The sequence below is a fragment of the Budorcas taxicolor genome, chromosome 6 (genome assembly GCF_023091745.1).
Source record: "Budorcas taxicolor isolate Tak-1 chromosome 6, Takin1.1, whole genome shotgun sequence".
In the NCBI taxonomy this organism is placed as follows: Eukaryota; Metazoa; Chordata; class Mammalia; order Artiodactyla; family Bovidae; genus Budorcas; species Budorcas taxicolor.
Genome location: NC_068915.1, coordinates 44,634,249 through 44,645,769, shown reverse-complemented (window position 1 = coordinate 44,645,769; position 11,521 = coordinate 44,634,249). Strand labels below are relative to the sequence as shown.

The 11,521-nt window shown below is 40.2% G+C and overlaps 1 protein-coding gene across 1 annotated transcript in view; it reads left to right on the top strand.

The window, feature by feature from the left end:
* The first annotated feature begins 219 nt into the window (after positions 1–219).
* DHX15 (DEAH-box helicase 15) overlaps positions 220–11,521 on the top strand; it is a 55,201-nt gene continuing 43,899 nt past the window's right edge. The window contains exons 1-2 of the mRNA XM_052641796.1: positions 220–434; positions 7,661–8,096. Coding sequence (XP_052497756.1) covers positions 364–434; positions 7,661–8,096 — 507 coding nt within the window. The 5' untranslated portion in view covers positions 220–363. The remainder of the gene's footprint in view (positions 435–7,660; positions 8,097–11,521) is intronic.

Genomic DNA, 11,521 nt, shown 5'->3' with positions numbered 1-11,521 from the left:
AAGGCTCAACCCGCCTAGCACCCACCAAGAGGGCGGAACGTGGCGGCAAGAGGAAGAAGCCAGGCACAGAGGAATAAGGGCGGGCCTGCGAGGCAGCGGGCGGGGCTGGAGTTCCCGCCTCCGCTGCGTGCGCGCGCACTACAGACGCACGCACGCATATCATACCGCGGAAGCGCGCGCGCAGGCCCAGCCCTCGTCGCCGCCGCCATTTTAGCTCCTGGTTCCGGCCGCACGGTGTAGGCTGTTGTAGCGGGAGGGGTGGGGGTCCTCCAGAGTTTAGAAGGTGCCCTCGACTGCGCGGATAGAGCTGTGAGGGTTTCTTTTTTTTCTTCCTTCATAACCGCCTGCTCGAAGAGTTCGAAAATGTCTAAGCGACACCGGTTGGACCTGGGGGAGGATTACCCCTCCGGCAAGAAGCGTGCGGGGACCGATGGGTAAGCCAGGCCCGGGGCGCGAGGCAAGGGCTCGGGCTTTGTTGGGGTCCCGGCGGCGGACGGGCCAGGGAGGGCCAGGCCGAGCGGACCCCGGGGCCCGACGCTTTGTTTCCCTTTCGGCTCGGGTCATTGGCGGCGGGGCGCGGGAGAGCGGTGCCACTCCCGGCGTTCGGCCCGGCAAGGGCGCGGGGGAGCTGAGTGGCGCGACCGCCGCCCGGCCCAGTGGAGAGAGCGGAGAGGCCTGGCGTGGTCACTGGGGCGCCTCCTCCCCGGGCGGAGTCGAGCGAGAGTCGCTTCGAGGGGAGCGGACGGGAGGGAACCGCGGACCTCGTGGTCTGGGCTCCCGGTAAGGCCTGGATCCGGAGGAGAGAGTGGGGGAGGGCGCGGCAGGAGTAGTCGCCTCCAAGGGCACTAGGTACTTCTCGGGCAGCGGGGTCTGGGAGACGGCCTTGGCGGGAGGCTGAGTGCCCAGCAAGGGGAGAAGCGGAGGCCGAAAAGTGAGAAAAGCGCGTGGATTCTGGTGTAGGCGGGGGTGGGGGAAGTTGAGTGAGGCGTGCAGACGAGGAGTTACCGGGGGATGGGAGAGTAGAGGGCCATCCGTGAGAAAAGAAAACTGTGGAATATACCTTTCGGGCAGCAGCTGGTGATTTGCGGCCGCTGAGTTTATACTTTGGCGGGAGAGCGCGTGCCTCGGTCCATTCAAACGCTTCAAAGTAGGTACAAGGCAAACTTCCGCTCTATGCCCACGCTCCCGCCATCTCCTTTATTTCCTGCTTTGGCCGAAACAGTAGTTACAGAGTTATCCCTGGGATAGATATTAGAAGATAGTCTCTCTCTCTCTCTTTTTCCTGTGAGTTCTTGTTTTCTGTCCCTCTTCCCCGCCCTCATTCATAAGTAGCTTTTGAAACAAGAAGATCCTTTTCAAAAGTGTCTGGTACTTAAAACGGCAAAATGTCGCCCTTGGGGAGATTGCTTGGGAGTTGAAATACACAGGTGTTTTCCGATTTCTTTCTACTCGGCCTTTTCTTCAAGATGCAGAGAAATTTAACAATTGACTTTCGCAATTGCACGAAAATAAGTTCTTGTTCAGTGTGGACTTTATTCCCTGATGTACAGAGATTTATTCGAATCATTCAGGCAAGAGACTTGAAAGTCTGGATACCTTCAATACTTTGCATAATTTTGCATATTACTGTGTGTATACTTGTGCAGAATCTCTGTGTCAAGTCTGTATAACTTTTTTGAATTTCTCTTCACTCAGAGCCCTTCCTTTGGGTTGATTGAGGTGTCTGGGGAGTATAAGCCAGGATAGAGTGTACTTTTTGATATCTTTTCATGTGTTGAATACGGAAAGTATAAGTATGTAAGATTTTAATCTTGTAAATTTTTTAGTTTGCAGTGTTTATGTCAGTTTTGTCGTTTTCGGCAGTGGACCCTCACCCCGCCCCCTCATAACACACAGCAAAATTTTACAAACTCTTTAGACCTGGAAGTAACTTGAGAGTATAATTGTTCACACTCAAGGGATTCAAGGGATGAGGAATGGAGACCGAGTTAAGGTGGCTTGTGCAACCTTTCAGTTTACAGCTGAATTTAGAACCTTGATCTTTTGATTTTCAGTTTGCTTCTTGCATTTTCCAATACAGCACACAGACTATGATTAGTTCAGGGTCATTAGAGCCTATTTTAGTGACGTGTATATTGGGTTAGTGAAGTAGGGAACACTTGCTTCTTTGTTCCTGTGAAGCAAAAGTAAGTTGCTTGTCATCTGGCTAAGGTGCAGCTTAGCATCTTAATCTCTCTCACAGAGTTGAAATTGGAAAACAATAAATGAATTCACTTATATTATGATGTATGTGCACCATTCAAGTGCTTGGGATTAGTGGTCCCATGATAGGGACATGGATTTGCGCCCTTTTTCTTGTAAATCTGGCATCTTTAGTAAAAATATGAACTTTTCAGGTCTTTGATGGTGAACTTACGATTCTCCTGGGTATTCTAAATGACATCTACCTGTAGATGAAGGAGAGTTCATCTTTGAAATAAAACTCAAGTTCTGAGATGTTTTGGTGGGGCATTTGTATAGTAATTACTATGTCATCTGAATGTCATTTCTCATAAAACTTCATCTAGCAGTGAGTTTACAGTGTTTATAAGTGCTTGGGATTCCCACCCCCACCCCATTTAATAATTTTAAAAGTTAAGTTTGTTGACTATCAGGCAGCCTTGCAGTTTTTTTTAAGCCCTGCTACTTATAGTTAACAGGTGGTTTTACCTGGGAGACTAGGCCTGTCGGTCATGTGAACTCCACTGCCAAACATGGATGTCCCATTTTCCCCATTCCTGAGAAGTGAAGGTAATTTCAGTGAGAGATTATACCTCAGATTCATGCTCCTAAACTGTATTTGGCTTTGTATACTCTTGGTATATTTTAGTTTTGGAGTCAGGTAGAGACGTTGAAGGTTTCTGTTACATATTGACTTCCTTTTTTCCATTATTCACAATATTTTCTGTGGAAAATTGTTAAGCAAGTGACAATGGCACCCCACTCCAGTACTCTTGCCTGGAGAATCCCATGGACAGAGGAGCCTGGTAGGCTGCAGTCCATGGGGTTTCCAAGAGTGGGACACAACTGAGCGACTTCCCTTTCTGTTTTCACTTTCACCCCTTGGAGAAGGAAATGGCAACCAACTCCAGTGTTCTTGTTCTGGGCCGGGGGAGCCTGGTGGGCTGCCGTCTATGGGGTCGCACAGAGTCGGACATGACTGAAGCGACTTAGAAGCAGCAGCAGGGACTTTTTCTTCTTAATATTTGTTTCTGTTATTACTGCCTGATAAGTTTTTTCTGTTAAAAATGTGAAGCAAATATAGTGATAAGATAATATGTATAGTTCCCAAAATATTTTAGGTACTATATGTGTATGTGTATATATATATATATATATGTTTTTTTCACTTAAGTTTCGTGATGTAGGTGAGGTTAAGTAACTTGCCCCAGGGAACACAAGAAATGTCCATTCATAAAAATGTAAAAGGCAAAAAATTCTCAGATGCCTTCATCCCCTTTCTTAATCTCTTGATGAAAATTTGTTTTACTTATGTCTCTGCATATTTATTCACAGGTATGAACTATAATATTTGATAGCAGTAAGATCTTTTTCTTTTTTTTTATTTTATTGGGAGATACTTGCTTTACAATATTGTGCTAGTTTCTGTCATACATCAACATGAATCAGCCACAGGTATACTTATGTCCCCCCCCCAAACCTCGCTCCCATCTCCTGCCCCATCCCACCCATCTAGGTCGTCACAGAGCAGTGGGTTGTGTTCTTTGTGTCACAGCAAATATCTACTGGCTGGCTATTTTACACAGGGTAATATATATGTTTTCATGCTGCTCTCAATTAATCCCAACTTCTCCCTCCCACACTGTATCTATAAGTCTGACTTCTATGTCTGCTTCTCCATTGCTGCCTTTTAATATGTATTATTTAGGCTTTGATTTTTTTTTTTTTAATTCACCCAGAAATGTGTCATAAGCTGTGGAATAGATATACAGTATTCTTTTCATTGGCTGCGTAGTATTCTACTTGTAAAGGAGTATCTTAATTTATTTAACCAGTTTCCTGTTCACTGATTTTTTGGGTAGTTTTCCAACCTTAGAAGTAAAAAGTGTGATGAACATCCTTATCTGTATTTAGTCATGTATTTTCAAAGTCTGATATATCCTTGGAAAGTGAGAATGCCAGATTAAGAGCAGTGCTTAGTTAAAATACTTGGATAAACAGGTTACATCTTTAGAGCGTTTGTTATTCCATGTAGAATTTTAACCTGGTATTTTAAATTAAAAAATATGATAACTGGTGTTATATTGGAGATTTATTATGTTCCAGGCACTATTTTAAGCACATTATTTATATTAACTCATTTAATCCTTGCATTACCCCATGAGATTTTTATCGATGAGGAAAGAAATAACTGGTTATATATATAGTTAGCTTAAGTGCTGAGGTTGAGGATTAAGCTGATATAGAATACTGAACCCTATGCTCAACAACTGTGTCCTGTTGTCTCTTCCTGTCAGTATTGTGGCTAAGTGATTATAGTGCACTGCTTTAATAATTGTTTTTTTAAGCATTAGATCTCAATTAGTAAATCTTCTAAATAACAAACTCCTTTATAGTAAAAGTACCTGTTTTTAAAAAGGAAACATGCATATATACAATATCCTACATATATTTATGAAGCAGTGAGTTTGAGCCCTCCTTAACTGGCCCTTTTATCTTCCCTGTCCTGTTGAAGGTAGAGAGTTAGAATCATAGGCAACATTTCAAAGTGATTTGAATTTGCTTTCTTGTTTTAATCTAAGAGACTCTTAATACTATTCACTTTGCAAATTAGTACACTGAGGCTTATACCTTTCTGGTGGATATGCAACTGTGATCTCGGTGCTCCTTTTACACTTACATCAGGGTTAAACCCCAGTATGTGGTCAGCAGTTAATCTTTTTGTCTTCAGAATGTATTTATTCCTTCCTCTGTTGTAGTTGTTTTTGGTAATGAAGTTTCTGGTGAAGAAGGCCCCTGAAAAACGTGCCAGGCCTCCCTGTCCATCACCAACTCCCGGAGTTTACTCAAACTCATGTCCATTGAGTTGGTGATGCCATCCAACCATCTCATCCTCTGTTGTCCCCTTCTCCTCCTGCCCCCAATCTTTCCTAGCATCAGGGTCTTTTCAAATGAGTCAGTTCTTCACATCAGGTGGCCGAAGTATTGGAGTTTCAGCTTCAACATCAGTCCTTCCAGTGAACACCCAAGATTGATCTGGTTGGGCTGGTTGGATCTCCAAGAGTCTTCTCCATTACCACAGTTCAGAAGCATCAATTCTTCCGCACTCAGCTTTCTTTACAGTCCAGCTCACATCCATACATGACTACTGGAAAAACCATAGCCTTGACTAGATGGACCTTTGTTGACAAAGTAATGTCTCTGCTTTTCAATATGCTGTCTAGGTTGGTCATAACTTTTTTTCCAAGGAGTAAGCATCTTTTAATTTCATGGCTGCAGTCACCATCTGCAGTGATTCTGGAGCCCCCCAAAATAAAGTCAGCCACTGTTTCTCCATCTATTTCCCATGAAATGATGGGACTGGATACAAATAAATAGCTGTCTGAGGAGCCCTTACAAATAGCTGTGAAAAGAAGAGAAGTGAAGTGAAGTGAAGTCACTCAGTCGTGTCCGACTCTTTGCGACCCTGTGGACTATAGCCCGCCAGGCTCCTCTGTCCATGGGATTCTCCAGGCAAGAGTACTGGAGTGGGTTGCCGTTTCCTTCTCCAGGGGATCTTCCCAACCCAGGGATCGAACCCGGGTCTCCTGCACTGCAGGCAGACGCTTTATCCTTTGAGACACCAAGGAAGCCCCGAAAAGAGAAGCAAAAAGCAAAGGAGAAAAGGAAAAATATACCCACTTGAATGCAGAGTTCCAAAGAAAGGGTGGTTGGTGGTTTATTTTGAAGATAGGCCAGGAAGCTTAAGTTCTGAACTGGTGAGGCTTCATTTTGTATGCTAGGTAGATTATCCTTTAGGTTCCTTTGATTTCTTTCTTTTTATGCCAGATGGGATGAGAAGTTTCAGTTTTAGCTTGTATATCTTATAGTTCTGTGAAAGGTGAACATTGGGATGGGAGAAGGGAGAAACCACTTTTTATAGATATATGTATGAAAAGATTTTATGTGAAAAGTGTGTGTGTGTGAATATTTGTGTATGTGTAATAAGATTTTTCTCTCTAGGCAAGTTTCTGTAGAATAGAACTTTATTTTCGAAAGGACAAGAACAAATAAAATTGGTCAGCTTATCATTTTTTGTAATTGGGGAACCATCGTAACTCATGCTGGGTTCAGCATTTTAGCTCTGTTCTCCTAAGGGGAGTAACTTGTCCAGCCGATATGCTATTACAGAGAATGAATAGTCTTCCCTTGTCTGCTGCCGATAATTGGGGCATCGGAAATTCATGACTTTTGTGTGTTGTGGATAAGGAGCAGTGACATATTTAGCGGCTTGTTTCATGGTTCCATGTTGCCTCACTGTTTCAAGTCTGAGTCCAAATACCTTGTACATTTGTCTGCTGTAGAATTTGGTCTGAAATAAACTAGATTAGTTCCTAAGAGTAGGAGATGGCAACCCACTCCAGTATTTTTGCCTGGAAAATTCCATGGACAGAGGAGCCTGGCGGGCTACAGTCCATGGAGTCTCAAAGAGTGGGACACGATTGAGAACACACACACAGACTAGATTAGTAGAATGAATAAACAGATAATTTTAAAATTCTTACTGTATTATGGATCGTCTCTAGTCAAAAGAGTTGGGCCCAAATTAGCGACTAAGACACAACAGTTAGTAATTAAAAGTAGATAATAGAATTGACTAAATGACCTAAGATTAATATAGTGGTCATCTGCGTAATTTTAAAATTTTAAATAACTTAATAATAACCAATGATTTTTTTTAATGGGCTACTTTTCACTTTATGGATGATTAATGCATACATAGGTTTTACAGGGTACTTTCAATGTTTTACTATTACTGTTAATGATAGATGCAGGAGTAAACAGTGAAAACCAGAGTAAAAAGTTTTAGTTTTTCTTATAGAGTAATATATGCTTTTTGAACAAAATTTGGAAACTGTAACTTAAGAAAACAAACTTACTAGTTCTTCAACTAATATTTGTGTGACTGTAATGTGAGGTGGAATTATCTTTGAGGCAGAAGCAATAAAAGATTTATTTCTTGTTATGTTTTAAATACACTTTCACTGCAAAAATACATTTTCACATAACCTAACCTGAAGGAGAGTTTGGGAAGGACTGATGCTATTCTCTTTGCCTAATTTGTCCCTGCCTTTTTCCCACACTGCGCTTACTCTTTATCTTCTAAGAGAGGATTTTACTTGCAAAACGAGTTCTTGTGTTATTTCAGCTGATGGGTAAAAGTGGAGAGAGACTGTTCTTAGCAGAATTTGATTCATCATCAAAGAAGGGAAAGATGGTTATGAATGGAGAATCCTTGATTAAAAGTTCTTTTTCATTGTTTCTAGTACTTTTGAGTTTTATATCAGTTTTTTTATTTGGTTGTTGGACGTTTACTTTCTTGTGACTATAATGTTGCTGTGAAAATTTTGCATAGAATTTGGAATCTGAATTGTAAGATTTTTTTTTTTTCTATTTTTAGGAAGGATCGGGATCGAGACCGTGACCGTGAAGATAGGTCTAAAGATCGAGACCGAGAAAGAGATAGAGGAGATAGAGAGCGGGAAAGGGAGAAAGAAAAGGAGAAGGAATTGCGAGCTTCGACAAATGCTATGCTTATCAGTGCTGGATTACCACCTTTAAAAGCTTCCCATTCAGCTCACTCAACCCACTCGGCACATTCAACACATTCAACACATTCTGCGCATTCAACACACACCGGACATGCAGGACACACGTCACTTCCACAGTGCATTAATCCATTTACCAACTTACCCCACACACCTCGATACTATGATATTCTGAAGAAACGACTTCAGCTCCCTGTTTGGGAATACAAGGATAGGTTTACAGATATTCTGGTTAGACATCAGTCCTTTGTACTTGTTGGTGAGACTGGGTCTGGTAAAACAACACAGGTGAGTTACTGCATGCCATGTACGTACTTTATTAATGTTTGTGTTTACTGAATGTTGTGAATTTGGTCCTGGCAGTTATATTGGCTGGGCTGTCAGAATATTTTGAGGCATAGCTGCTTTCTGTATTTAGCACTTTTTAGTGACTTACAGGGTAGAGATTGTGTAGGGAGTACCTATTTTCCTGAGTCTCTTTGGGAAAACAGCAGTGCTGGTTTTGATACCCCCCCCCCAGTTTTATTATGTAAATTATGACAGTGATACTCTCCCACCCACTTTGAATTTGGGGTGATACATATCTGGGGGTGCCAAGGTGAAGAGATCTGAACCATTGGAGTGATTTTTGTTTTTGTCATTTTCATTGCTTTTTGTTTTTATAATTGTTTTGAACTGTGTGAATGATATCTATTCTTTTTAAAAAGTAGAAGAGCTAAGTAAGATCTCTTTACTTATGACCTCCATCCAGTAGTGTCCCCATCCTCCCCACGCCTGAACTAAACACACATATTAGTGTTGTGTTAGTAATGTACTTAGGATATTTCTCAAACATGGATGAGCCCTTATTTGCTAGGCCCATGTCATAGACATCTAGGCTGTTTCTGATGGTTGTTTTGCATGGCCAAGTATATATTTGAGATAAATTTCCAGACAGTGCTAGGTCAGAGGAGGATTAATTGTAATTTTGGTGCATACAGCCAAATAGCCTTCCATAGGCGATAGGCAACATAGTTTAACCTTCCATGAGCATATATTAGAACAGATCTGGGAAACCACTAGAGTGTACTACTGAACTTCTGCAGATCTGATAGGTGGAAAGTGGTATTTCAGTGTAATTTTTAACTTGCATTCTCTTGAGAAGTGAGATAACCATATTTTCAGATGATTGATCCTGATCTATCAGAACATTTCTTAAATTTTACAAAAATAGCAGTCCCTGGCTATTGTAGAAAATTTGGAAAATTCAGGAAAATGTTGGAATGAGTTTAATCATTATTCATCATGCTGAGATAATTACATTGTTTCCTACTGGCCTATTTTTCCGTATTTATCTATTATAAGTGTTCACATTTGAGTGTACTGCATTTACAAGATAACCTTTTTTTAAGGTTACATGACACAAATTATTAATTATTTCATGGAGACATTTTGAAGACTACAAGAGCAACCCAAATTGAAAGTTTTTGTTATTTAAAAGACTGAGCTTTTGTGAATATGATATTTCTTTTAAAGTGGAGGAAATGTAGTGTTGATGTTAGAAACCAAAACTGTTGGTTTATTTTTATCACCTTGTGGAAATTTAAAGAATTAAATACATGGAATGATATAACTCTGAACTTACTAGTTTCATGTTTCAAATAATTATTTCAGTGGTTTATGTAGTTGTTTAATCAGCAGTTGGGTAAAGCCAGGCATTGTGTACTTTGTATTATCTCATTTTTTCAGCAGCCATGCAAGGAAGTTGTTAATCACCATTTTACAGATGAGCAAAATGAGATTTAGATTTATGAGAAGTTTAGTAGGTTGCCCTAGACTACATAATAGATATGGTTGGGTTCAGTGTTTAAAACTTTTTGCCTTTGTCTCATAGCCAAAGTTATTTCATTTTGCCCTTTTGGGGTCTTATATGGTTAACATTATTTCAGAGATGAGCTTATTTAGAAGCAGTTAATGGAGAAGGTCAAGCAAACTCAAAACAAGAGGTTTGTGATTATTTGGATTGGTATTTGGGATTTTTTGTTTGTTTTTAATACTTAAGATACTTGGATACTTAGGATTGCAGGGCATTTGGGGGATTTGAAGGGAACTCTTCAAATAATGAATTTCATGCAAATACTTTTTTTGGCATACTCCTACTGAATTTTGACTCAAAACCATTAAGAATTGTCAGCCATTTTGAGTAATTTTTTTGTGTGTGTGCCTATCAGAAAATGAAATTCTCCAAACAGAATCTACGTAGTTTAACTTTTGACTGAGATTCATAGTGAAGACATTGCATATTGCCATTTGGTATACATATACTATAGCCAAATAAAAAACTAAAGCTAATTCAGCCAAAGGGACAGCATGAGAAAGGGCATATGTTTAGAGAGAAGAGAAAGCATATCCCCTGGCCAGAGTATATAGTGTGTGTTTGGAGATGGAGGTGGAGCTGGGGAGACTGAAACAGTAGCTTTCTTGCTGCAGATCAAGGGGCCAGCAGAACCTTTAGGTTGAAGGGAAATGACAAGAAATTTTACAGAAATGTCCTGTTTAGTGAGAATGTTGATGACAGGCTTTGTAGGAAGTCATAACAATTTGATTTTGTATAGGGTGGTAGAATGGAGAATAAAGGACAGATTGAGGACTCCTCTGTCAGGCCAGTGGGTAAACCCCCATGCTTCCACTGCAGGGAGCAGTAGTTCAGTCCTGCTTAGGGAACTAAGACCTCCCATGCTGTGTAGCCAGAAAAAAAAAAGATTGGAGTTAAGATGTTACTATTGTTGAGTAGGAGACGTGGGAGGGATTTTTAAAGTATTTGGAGAAAGGTGAGAAATGGTTTTGGTTTTAAACTTGTTGGATTCAGGATACCAAAAACTTAGCCATTCTTCAAATGAAATCATAAGGTCAGGTGTAGGACTAGGGTTGGGATCGACATTTGATGTATGTCAGAAGAATAAATAGAATCACTTAGGATGATATATAAAACAAGAAGACTGAGGGCTATGGATCAGTTTTTAGGTAGATGGTCACAAATGGAGGAAGGGAAGCTGAGGGAAGGGATGGCTTAGAACTGATACTTGGCTTGAGGAAGTCAGTAGCATATTTCATGATGTACTTCCCTTCTTAATGCTGTTCTTAGAAATATGGATAAATATATTGATGAAGCCAGGGTCCAAATCTTGTATAGAAACCCTTGGAAGTTCCTGAAACCCTTTCAGAGTTCCTGAGATTTTTTTCATATACTTCAAACAAAACAAATACTGTAGTACATTCAAAATAGAAGCAGTTAGAGTCTGTGTTCTGTTAAGCCAGACATTAGAGATAAGCAGATCTGAAACAGTGTAGTCTCTTGCTAAATTTTGTTTTTTTAGGATGTACTTTCTTCATAGAAACTGTTAATGCTAACATAGAATGGGTTTTTACTGTTAAGCAATTAATAAATATTTTAACAAGTTTTCAGTTTTAATTTCCTAACACAAAGAATGTATTAGTTGTTGGGCATTCTGGGTTATTTTAAAAGTATAAAGAGGTCCTGAGATCAAAAGTTCAAAAACTGATGAATTGGCCAAAGTTGTTCCTATCTTATTTTTAAAGTGGAAGTAAGCTATTTGTTTCACTAGAGTGAATTTAAAAATCTGTGAATGTTCTTGCTTTGAGAGTTCTGAATTAAGTTTTAATGACTTTAATTGACCAACAAATGTTTATTTGAATTTCATTTTGTTTGATCA